The 9,822-nt window shown below is 45.9% G+C and overlaps 1 protein-coding gene across 2 annotated transcripts; it reads left to right on the top strand.

The window, feature by feature from the left end:
- The first annotated feature begins 1,031 nt into the window (after window positions 1–1,031).
- Window positions 1,032–8,838, top strand: RNF14 (ring finger protein 14). Of its 2 annotated transcripts, none has more exons than XM_068408620.1 (9): window positions 1,032–1,129; window positions 1,696–1,899; window positions 2,418–2,580; window positions 3,120–3,274; window positions 3,612–4,139; window positions 4,560–4,788; window positions 5,454–5,626; window positions 6,187–6,317; window positions 7,320–8,838. In XM_068408620.1, the coding sequence occupies exons 3-9, from the start codon at window positions 2,427–2,429 to the stop codon at window positions 7,375–7,377; spliced, it is 1,428 nt and encodes a 475-aa protein (XP_068264721.1). In that variant the 5' UTR covers window positions 1,032–1,129; window positions 1,696–1,899; window positions 2,418–2,426; the 3' UTR covers window positions 7,378–8,838. The 2 variants fall into 2 exon arrangements, with proteins under 2 accessions (XP_068264721.1, XP_068264720.1); XM_068408619.1 differs by having other exon boundaries at window positions 2,399–2,580.
- The last annotated feature ends 984 nt before the right edge of the window (window positions 8,839–9,822 follow it).

Raw genomic sequence — 9,822 nt, 5'->3', positions numbered from 1 at the left:
AAGTAACCTCTCAAGTCTAACTTGGCATGCTCTTTGTTCCCTTCCTCTTGTGGGTTACAGCAGCAGCGTTGATGTAAAATGCCCATTAATGCTGGGACTGGAAGAAGGTGGGGAGGGAGAGGGGGTGTTCCTCCTCGAGCCTGAAGCACGGTCTTTCATTTGCTCATCTTAATCTAGCCCTTGTTTTAGTGTTAACGCACACCAGGGCTGGTGTACACTCCTGTGGAGCAGAGGATGGATGTGCTCTTAGGGAAGTGTATTCCTGGCAACCTCCCCAGCTGATCAGACCATGTAAACTTTTTGTCTCTAGTTAAATTAGGAGCTTGTAGAAGGAATGAATATTTGTATTTCAGCTGCCTCTGCTGATGGTCAATTCTGACTTGTTCCTAACTCTTTCTGAAGGGGGGGTGTGCTTGCTTCTCTGAGGCCTTCATTTGGAATGCTTGGGGTTTGTTTTGTGTGGGGGTTTTTTTGTTTTCTTCCCAGGAAAAGCAAGACCTGACCCATTTGGCGGTTTTTTTTCTATGAGCTTTATACAATTCTTTGCTTCTAGTACTGTTTGTCATTAAACTTGCAAACATTAACTTGTATGTGTTAAAATCCGAAGCTGAAACGCCCATTCAGATGTTGCGAGAAATAAATGCACTGGATTCCACTGGATCCCCTTCTCCAGCTGTTGATTGCCATGAAGAGAAGATGGTGTCGGGGTAGACGTGAGGGCTGTGGCCTTTGGAGGCGGGCGAGGAGCTCTGCCCCCTGCACGGAGGGTGGAGTTGGGCTTCACAGACAAACCCACGTTAATGAAGCAGAGATAATAAAGAGGGGGGGACTCTACCTGCTCAGGGTACTGGTCGGGGAGGTGCGGTAGCGGCAGCCCCGGCCTCGGCGACCCAGCGATAAGGGCCGCTCCCGGAGGAACCCGCGGGTGCGCCGGGATAGGCGCTGCCGGTCCTCCCGGCCGCCGGGGGCGCTGCGGCGGGGCAGACCGGGTGGGCGGGCCGGCACCTCCGCCCCGCCCGGCAGCGGGTCCCCGCCTCTCCGGTCCCCACGGCTGCTCCGCCGCGGCCGTGCCGTGAGGGGCTGGGCCCGGCCGCGACCCGCCTCGCTGTCCCCGGGCCCGCGGTAACCGGTGAGGCGGGGCAGGGCAGCGGGGTGGCGGGCCGGGCCGCCGGGCGGAGGAGCAGGCCGTGCCGTGCCGCAGGGACGCGGGGCGGTGGCCGGCAGCGCTGGGCGTGTGGGCTGCGGAGCGCCCGGCGCGGCCCGGGCCTCCCTCCGCCCTGCGCGGCCTGGCCCCGGCGGGCCCGGGAACCCCGGGCGGGGTGTGGGGGTGCTGCTGCCGCCGCCCTGTACGTTTTTTGGTTACGTTTTTTCTTCCCCGTGCTGCTTGTTCGGGCGGGCTGCCGCTGCTGTGCAGCAGTGAATAATTTCCCTGCGTGGTGCGGGGGCAAGCAGCAGGGTGGGATTTCTGCTGGCTTCAGCGAGGCCCTGCCAGGCTCCTGGGTTCGCCAGGTAACAGCCGGAGTGGCAGCGAGCAGAGCCCGTACCCAGAAATGAGTTACTGCTGCTGGAGCTGGAAAAAGATCATGCTGAATTACTGAGCGCGTCCGCTCAACTGGAATGTTTGTTGGCGTTCATAATGAAAACGCTGAGGGGACTTTAATCCCTCTGAGCATTGGTTTGTTTGCTTGGCTGCAGGCGGCTCAGGAGCGCTGGTGCCATAACCGTATGCACTGGGACAACAAAGTCAACGTTTTTGATGCCTTACATGAGAAGACGTTTATGACCTGCAGTCGTTGCAGAGGAATGACCAGGGGCTCTGCTCTGGCCCTGCTAACGTGGCTGTCCTTCGTCGGGGACCAGTACCTACAACTTCACCACTGCATAGTTGGGAATAAAAAGGTAATCCATTAAATGTGGCTTTATTTCCCAAAGTCTAGAATGGAAATGGTGTAGGAATGCACCTACAAGGTGCCTGTGTAGGACCTGAAGCCTCTTATTGATACCGTCAATAACTTTAATCATAAATGGGGCTTTTTATTTGTTTTAGAACAGTGGACAAGAGAGACTAATTCCTTTTTCTTGTTTTTCAGTCTATTTTCCCTTTCAAACATTAACAAAATGTCCCTCTGTCACTTGCCATCAGTGTATTTCATTGTTTTTCCCCCTTACAGATGTCTTTAGCCACTAAAACTTTGCTTTTTGACTTTTCAATGCTCTGTTAAGGTGTTTTTTTTAATTTTATAAAGCAATCAATATGTTTTCAATCTGTAAAAAAGCTTAATTATATTTTACATTGTTTTGTATCAGTTACTTGGGTTTCTAAATCTTACAGTAGTATAAAATGGATACCCCAAGTTTAGAATTTGAATAGGAGGCGTTAACTGTGTTGATCTTGTAGAGTGGTGTTAACTCCACAGAAAATTTAAATGTCTTCAGAAGACAAAGAAGCTCAGGAGGATGAGCTGCTGGCTTTGGCTAGCATTTATGATGAAGATGAGTTTAAGAGAGCCGAGTCAGCCCAAGGAGGAGAAACAAGAATTTGCCTGGAGTTGCCCCAAAACTTCAAAATTTTTGTGAGTGGTGAGTGGAGATTTTTTGTGTTATCCCAAACTCAGGTTTTACCAAGGTAACTTTCTGGTGCGTGCTTAGGTGGTTGTTGCTCTGGCGACCTGTAGGCACGCTGCCAGACAGAGCCATGACTGACCCTGTGCTGTGCTTGTGGGGTTGTTGGGGTTTGTATCAGAGTAGGGGATTTCACCCTCATACATACAGCCTCTTCAGTGAACATTAAAATTAGAGATGAGTGGTGGTATTTCTTTAGAATAATTAAGTTCATTTATGATTTTTTTTTCCTTGAGGGTATGTCTTTCCAGGTTCTTGGCTTGTGCAGGATCTGATATTTCACAGGACTGGTGTTTACTGATTTAACCATATACCTACAACTCCATGAAATTTTACTGCACTGAGAAGTTTTTTTTATGTAGGGTTGAATAAATCATTTTAAACCCAGAACTTTATCAAATGAAAAGAGATGTATTGGGTGCTGTCACAAACAGCTACAGCACATTAGTTTTCATTTTCTTGTTGTTCTCAAGCTGTCTCAATGCTCTTTGATTCAGGGAATTCCACAGAGAGCCTCCAGAACAGCAGTGGGTTTGAATACACCGTTTGCTTTCTGCCTCCCCTGGTGCTGAATTTTGAACTCCCACCAGACTACCCGTCGACCTCCCCACCGCTCTTCACCCTCAGTGGCAAATGGCTCTCCCAAGCCCAGGTTTGTAAAACAGTTTTAACATTTTAACAGAGCTTTTGTGATCACGAGTAAGCTCATAATTAACAGAGCTCTGGGAATGTAGTAGATGAAAGTAAAATTAAGACATAAACGATTACATTGCTCTTTCAGTTGCCTCTTCTTTTGTTTCCTACTTGTTTTTATGTGGTCACTGTTCTGAGGAATGAAAGCTTGTGTCTATGAGCATTATTTTTATATATTATTTTATGTATATATAAGAACTCCAGAATCTGAAATCTACACACTGAGGAGGACCACGGGAGAGGAACCATGAGTTGTCAGAACTTACTGAAACCTGGAATTGTTTTTTCTTTTCTAGCTCAGTGCTCTTTGCAAACACTTAGACAACGTGTGGGAAGAGAATCGAGGCTGTGTGGTCTTATTTGCCTGGATGCAGTTTCTGAAGGAAGAAACACTGAGTTATCTGAATATTTCCTCCCCATATGAGCTGAAAATGTGCCATCAAGGGAACGGGCAGAGCAGGACACCTCTGGACGCTCTCGATGCTCAGAAGGATTGTGGTGGTGCAGCAGGCTCTGTCGCAGCTGAAGAAGAAATGATGGATGCGAGAGCTGTGCAGGACGTGGAATCGTTGTCGAGTCTGATCAGGGAAATCTTGGACTTTGATCAGGCTCAGAGGAGGAAGTGCTTTAACAGTAAGATGTACTTGTGCAATATCTGCTTCTGTGAGAAGCTGGGCAGTGAATGTATGCACTTCGCCGAGTGCAGCCACGTGTACTGCAAAGCGTGCCTCAAGGACTACTTTGAAATACAGATCAGGGACGGCCAGGTCCGCTGTCTCAACTGCCCAGAACCGAAGTGCTCTTCTGTGGCTACTCCTGGCCAGGTAATAGAAGTGTGCGAGCAGTGATGGTAGAGTTCTGCTCACTTTCCAGTAGTTACAGAAGACAAGGTGTGGCTTTTCCTGGTGAGCATTGTGAATATACCTGGGGACGTTCTTTCATGCTCTGAGCCACACAGAGGCATCAGAGTTAGAACTGGATCACTTGGCACATGTTTTGCCTGCTGTATTAGTACTGACCTTGGTCAGAGGCCTGAATTACTTTCCCATTGCATTTGACACTGCATGCTTTTCATTTGATTAATTATTATTAAAATAGCATTTCTAGGAGTATTTTCATGACCTATTGGAGAATATAAAGTGGATTCATCCCAGCTGTAGGTACTTTTGCATCGACTTCCCGTTTTTTGCTGAAGCTGCCAGGCTCAGAAGCTCAGATGCATGTCATCTTTCTTTGATCTTTAGGTTAAAGAGTTGGTTGGAGAGGAGCTGTTTGCACGTTACGACCGCCTGCTTCTGCAGTCCAGCTTGGACCTGATGGCAGATGTGGTGTATTGCCCTCGCCCGGGCTGTCAGACACCAGTCATGCAAGAACCAGGCTGCACCATGGGTATATGTTCCTGTTGCAACTACGCTTTTTGTACTCTCTGTAAGATGACTTACCACGGGGTCTCTCCGTGTAAAATCACTGCAGGTGAGTCATTGTATTTTGGAAATGGATCAAGAAGCAGTTAAGTCTTGTGTGAAAAAGACTAAAAGTCAGAAATTAAGCAAGGAAACTTATCACCACGTGAGCGCTCTAAAAGATTAGACAGATTCATTTGGAGTAGGTCTGTTGCTGGCAATTAAAAATTATTCCTTTGATGATACTCTGCAGCTCAGGAGGTCCCTAAACTGCTGACTGCCAAATGCTGAGAGGCCACAGCAGGGGAAGAATAATTTTATATGTGCCTTTTTTTTACCCTTCCCTGCGAATCCACTACTTTCTGTTGTCAGAGTTGACACTGGAGTTGGGTGGATGCTTCTCTGTTGGGCCTCAAAATCCTGTGACAAAGTTTCATTAAATGTATGTTCAGAAAAAATATTTCCATTTTTTGGTTTATTTTACACTGTAGACTTGTCCTAATTCCATCGACTGGTGTCTTTTATAATGAAACAGTGTAAAACCATTGAATTTTGAGGTAGAGGGGTTTCAATCTTCTCATCTTTTTCTTCTCTATTCTAATGTTTAACTTGCTTTTTAATTAATGATGTTAGTGTCCTTTGAGAATACTTTATGCTGTTACTAGCTGGACTTCCTATAATATATTACAAAAGCTGTTTTGTTTGATTGGGGTTTTTTGTCTGTTTATTCCCCAGAGAAATTAATGGATTTGCGAAATGAATATTTAGAAGCAGATGAGGCAACTAAAAGATTTTTGGAACAGCGCTATGGGAAACGAGTGATTCAGAAAGCCCTTGAGGAGATGGAGAGTAAAGAGTGGCTAGAAAAGAACTCCAAGTCTTGTCCTTGCTGTGGGACTCCTATAGAGGTGAGCATGGAGGGGGAAGGCTGAAGAACCATAGTGACTCTTAGCAGAAACTAAATAAAGTCAGTTGTGTATTTAGGCTGGAACAGATTTATTTGTAGCCTCCAAGTTCAGCAGGGAAGGTGAGTTTCTAAGTAATGGTAAGAGAACTTTCCATTTCTGTCTGCGTGCTGTAGAACAGGAGATGATGGTTCTGGAGCTCAGGGACCTGAGTAGATACAGCAGCTGGTGTTGCTCAGCCTCCAGTACTAAAAAGGTCCAGGTTGACTATGGAGCTGTGTGAATCCCTTTGTTTTCTGTGTGTTTCAAACTACAGCCAGGAAATAAAACTGGCTTCAGAAAAATACTGATTTCCATTACTGTTAGTATCACAACCAACTGACACCTCTGTGATTCTAGCTCCTAGGTCTTTTGAACAGGGAAAAAGTATCAGTGTCAAGATAGAGTCGAGGTAAAATGTATTTGTTAGTTGACATGTTTTTGAGGGCTGTTACCACACAGAGACAGGCCTGAAGACTGACACGGTGCGATTTTGTTGCTATTTCTTGTTCTCTTCCCCTCAGAAACTCGATGGTTGTAACAAAATGACGTGTACTGGCTGCATGCAGTATTTCTGCTGGCTCTGTATGGGCTCCCTGTCAAGGGTGAATCCATACAGGCACTTCAACGATCCCTCTTCCCCGTGCTTTAACAGGTGAGCATCTACACGTATGTACTCTAGTGCCCTACCGCTTATTTTTCTACCTTCTCTTGCAGCCTCTCCCAGATTATTCTTACCTTGACATTTGTAGCTATACAGTTAAAGACACAGTTTCTTCTCTCCAACATTTACACTTACAAGGACCTGACACAATTAAAAAATCAGGAGTGATTCGGGATATGGTTTTGCTTTTTAAGAGCTTTTGTTTTAAAATTCTGGGCAAGTCTTCTGGGCCTACTCCTGACGCTTTACTTGCTGCCTCTGACTGAGACAGCCTGTAGGGAAATGTTTCCTTGCACATGCTCAGGTGCAACACAAGGTTTTGGGTAAAAAAAGCTGCTTCTAAAAAGCTGCAAACTCACATCATCACTGTTAGGGATGTATCAAGAGACAAAGGGTGCTGCTATCTGGACAAAGGAAAGGGCAGGCAGGGCAGAGAGGTGTGATCATGGCAGCCTCGAAGCTTGTGCCTATTCCATTAGGTTATGTGCCCATCGCTGTGCATAGTGCCTGGGTACAAAAGTCAAAATACCAACAGTTTACTCAATCCTCCACCAGCTCGTCTGCTGTAATAGATGTGGCTGACAGGATTTATTTTTTCTGGTTCTTAGCCCTTTGTTTCCAGCCTGCCCTCTTCTCCCAACAGTAATTTTTTCACTGCCTGCTCTGTTTTCCTTTTTATTTTTCTTCTGGTGTTCTTTTTTCTTTTAGTTCAGCTTTTAACGGGGTTTGGATTACTAATATTTTCAGGGATTTCTTGAGACATCATGTGTGTAAGGTGCAGTAAAACCTTGTGGTGTAACGTGCTGTGGAAGTGTGGAGTAGCTTATGTTAATCGACTTTGAGGACTGCAGCATGAATGGTTTATGATACTGAAAAAAACAGTGAAACTTGCTGCTTTTGTATTCCTGGCCACATTTAGATTGTTGGTTTTTTTTTTTTTTTACATATTTTACTTTTTTTACATCCTGATGTAAATTACTGGCTGTCTTGCAGATTGTTTCAAGCCATGCATATTGATGGTGAGTTCTGGGAAGCTGAGGATGAAGACTAGGAGCTCTCTAGCAACAAAAGCTGAACAAACCAGACAGATGCTTTCCCTTTTTGTGTCAAATTTGTTTGCTTTTCACTTCCATTGTGTGATAGAAGAACAGTAACCACCTTGCACTGCAGGATAGTCACACTTCAGAGGCTGTTGCCAAAACCAAAGGAGACCATTTTACCCATCAGGATCACCATGGAAGGCTCTAATAATCACATCAAAGACAACTACGACCAGTCAGAAGTTGGAAGATTACTGGAAGAATATACACTAAGAGGTGCCCCTTTCTCAAAAGCAAACAAATAAAACTGAAGCCCCCAATCACAGGAATATTTGGGGTTTCCTTTAGGGAGACTGACCTTTCCAGGACTGTGGCTCATATCCCTGTGGGTTTTAGGGCAGTTCTGTTACTGCTGCAGTGCTCCTTCTGGAGCTGGTTAGTGATGTTGCTCGGACAGGGAAGGTTTTCTGATACAATACAGAAAATTTCAATATTCAGCAACTGAGCTTGGTGCTTCTACAGCATTTCCTGACCCGTTCCTATGAAAAGCAGCTCGTTGCTCTGTCACTGATACTTTCCAACGATCTTAAAAGTTGCTTATCCCTAACCCCCTTCTTACTGGCTGCAGTGCCTGGGGCTTTGTGTTGCTGAATGCTTTGGCAGCAAACAACCAAGCAGTGTTTCCAGAAATGGGAATCAGTCTGATGGCGCATCTCAGCGTTGGTTCCCTCACGTTGCCTCTCCTGATTGTGACAGTGACGAGTGCTAAGGCAATGAGTGCGGCCAGGGAGAGGGGGAAAAGTATCAGTCAGATATTGAAACACGTTTTTATGGATACATAGTTGAGATGAACTTGAATTTTTCAAGATACTGAAAATTACCTTGTCTTCTCAGATGAAGAAATAATTTATTTTTTACTAACTCTTCATGTAGGGAATTTGACCAGTTGATAGTTTTGCTTGTGGACTAGATCCCTTATTTTCCCTGTTCTTGCACTTCAAATTAATTCAAAAACCAAATTGTTTCCCCTAAAAGCTCAGTAAGTAGTTTTGTGAGCATGAAAAGTAATTACTGGAGGGAACCACTAATTTTTTAGAAGTTTTTCCACTTGGAGAATGGTCTGAAAATTTATTTTGAAATTAAAACTGCACGTGCTGTGTTCAAAACAAATAGCAGGGTTTGGGTGGATAGCTCAGGAGCTGGAAGACTCTTCAGAAACTCAAGGTGAATGGTTTGACTGATAGAAAATAAATTGATATCTGGCCAAAATGAGTGCTGATTTAGTTCCTTTCACAGAGGATGAAAGGCTGTACTGTTAGAATTGGCAGTGACTAAAAAGATGAGATAGTAAGAGCAGATCTCGTCTTGGTTTAGGCTGTAGGACAGCGTGTAGGGAAAGTTTACATTGTGTGTGGTTTAAATTGTATTTCCTGCAGCTTTCACATGCACTAAATTCACTTTAAGACAGCAAACATGGTTGTCTCCCTGTTTTCCTTGTGGCATGTCTATGGCAGCACAGGTCAGTGTGGGACAGAGCTCTGCTGATGGCCTCTGGTGCTCCTGTGCCGCGGGGCTGAGGCTGGCTCGTGTGGTCGGCTGTAGGATGGCACAGACCAGACCTGGGCTCGCACGGAGTTGGCACAGGATGTTCTGCTGAGAGAAGTTTGGAGGTTTATGTGTGCAAAGTGCCCTCGCACCCAAAGAGCCCTGGCTTTCCTGGGGACAAGCCCCTGACTGGTACACGGTGGCTGTTGTGACGGTGCCTTGTGAAGTACTGGAAGATGTTGCAGTGAACGACCTCTGCTTTCAAGAACGTGTGGAGAGAGGAGGGACAGTGATGTAGTCACCACCGTGTCTCTGAATTCTCGGCACTGGGGGACCCCTGGGCTGGAGATGCCACATTCTGCAGTGAGGCAGAGGAGGACAGAGCCTCTGAGGAGGGGACAAGCAGGTGACTGCACTCATAGGACAATCAGCTGGTGTTGCAAAGGTAGGACAGCTAAAACCTGAGCTTGTCTGCACGGACAGACAGCAAGGCTGGCAACTGCTAACAGGGCACAGAGTGAATTTGGGGTTTTTCCCTTCTCACAAACCTCACTTTCTCCATTTCTGTGCATGCACAGAAGTAGCATTAAATTATTTGCAGACACTTTGTGGTACCAGGCGGAGAGCTGTGACCTCCTTCTCTCTCCTTTAAAGATCTGCACTTTATGTGACGTGGCTGCTGCCCATCAGGACAGAACCATAGCAGGTGTCTGGTGGAAACAGGCAGCTCTTGAAGCAGGGAGCAGCAGTAGCTATTTCTACCGAACTGCTTTCAGTTCTAGGTGATAGAATAAAAATAAAATAACAGGTCTTTCTCATGCTTTGAAGGCTGTGGGGTTCTGTTCAGCCACACAGACTAGTCCATGTTTTGCTAGCACAGTGAGACCAAGCAGCAGATAACAGTCAAGGTG

Source organism: Nyctibius grandis, chromosome 10 (assembly GCF_013368605.1).
Source record: "Nyctibius grandis isolate bNycGra1 chromosome 10, bNycGra1.pri, whole genome shotgun sequence".
In the NCBI taxonomy this organism is placed as follows: domain Eukaryota; kingdom Metazoa; phylum Chordata; class Aves; order Nyctibiiformes; family Nyctibiidae; genus Nyctibius; species Nyctibius grandis.
The sequence above is the reverse complement of the archived record's forward strand: the minus strand, read 5'-3'. Positions and strand labels throughout refer to the sequence as shown.

Bases quoted from the DNA above. Each gene is read 5' to 3' on its own strand.
- RNF14 (XM_068408620.1), top strand. From the start codon at position 2,427: ATGTCTTCAGAAGACAAAGAAGCTCAGGAGGATGAGCTGCTGGCTTTG. The intron at 3,275-3,611 runs GTTTGTAAAACA...TTTCTTTTCTAG, and splicing joins AATGGCTCTCCCAAGCCCAG to CTCAGTGCTCTTTGCAAACA. The intron at 4,140-4,559 runs GTAATAGAAGTG...TTTGATCTTTAG, and splicing joins CTGTGGCTACTCCTGGCCAG to GTTAAAGAGTTGGTTGGAGA.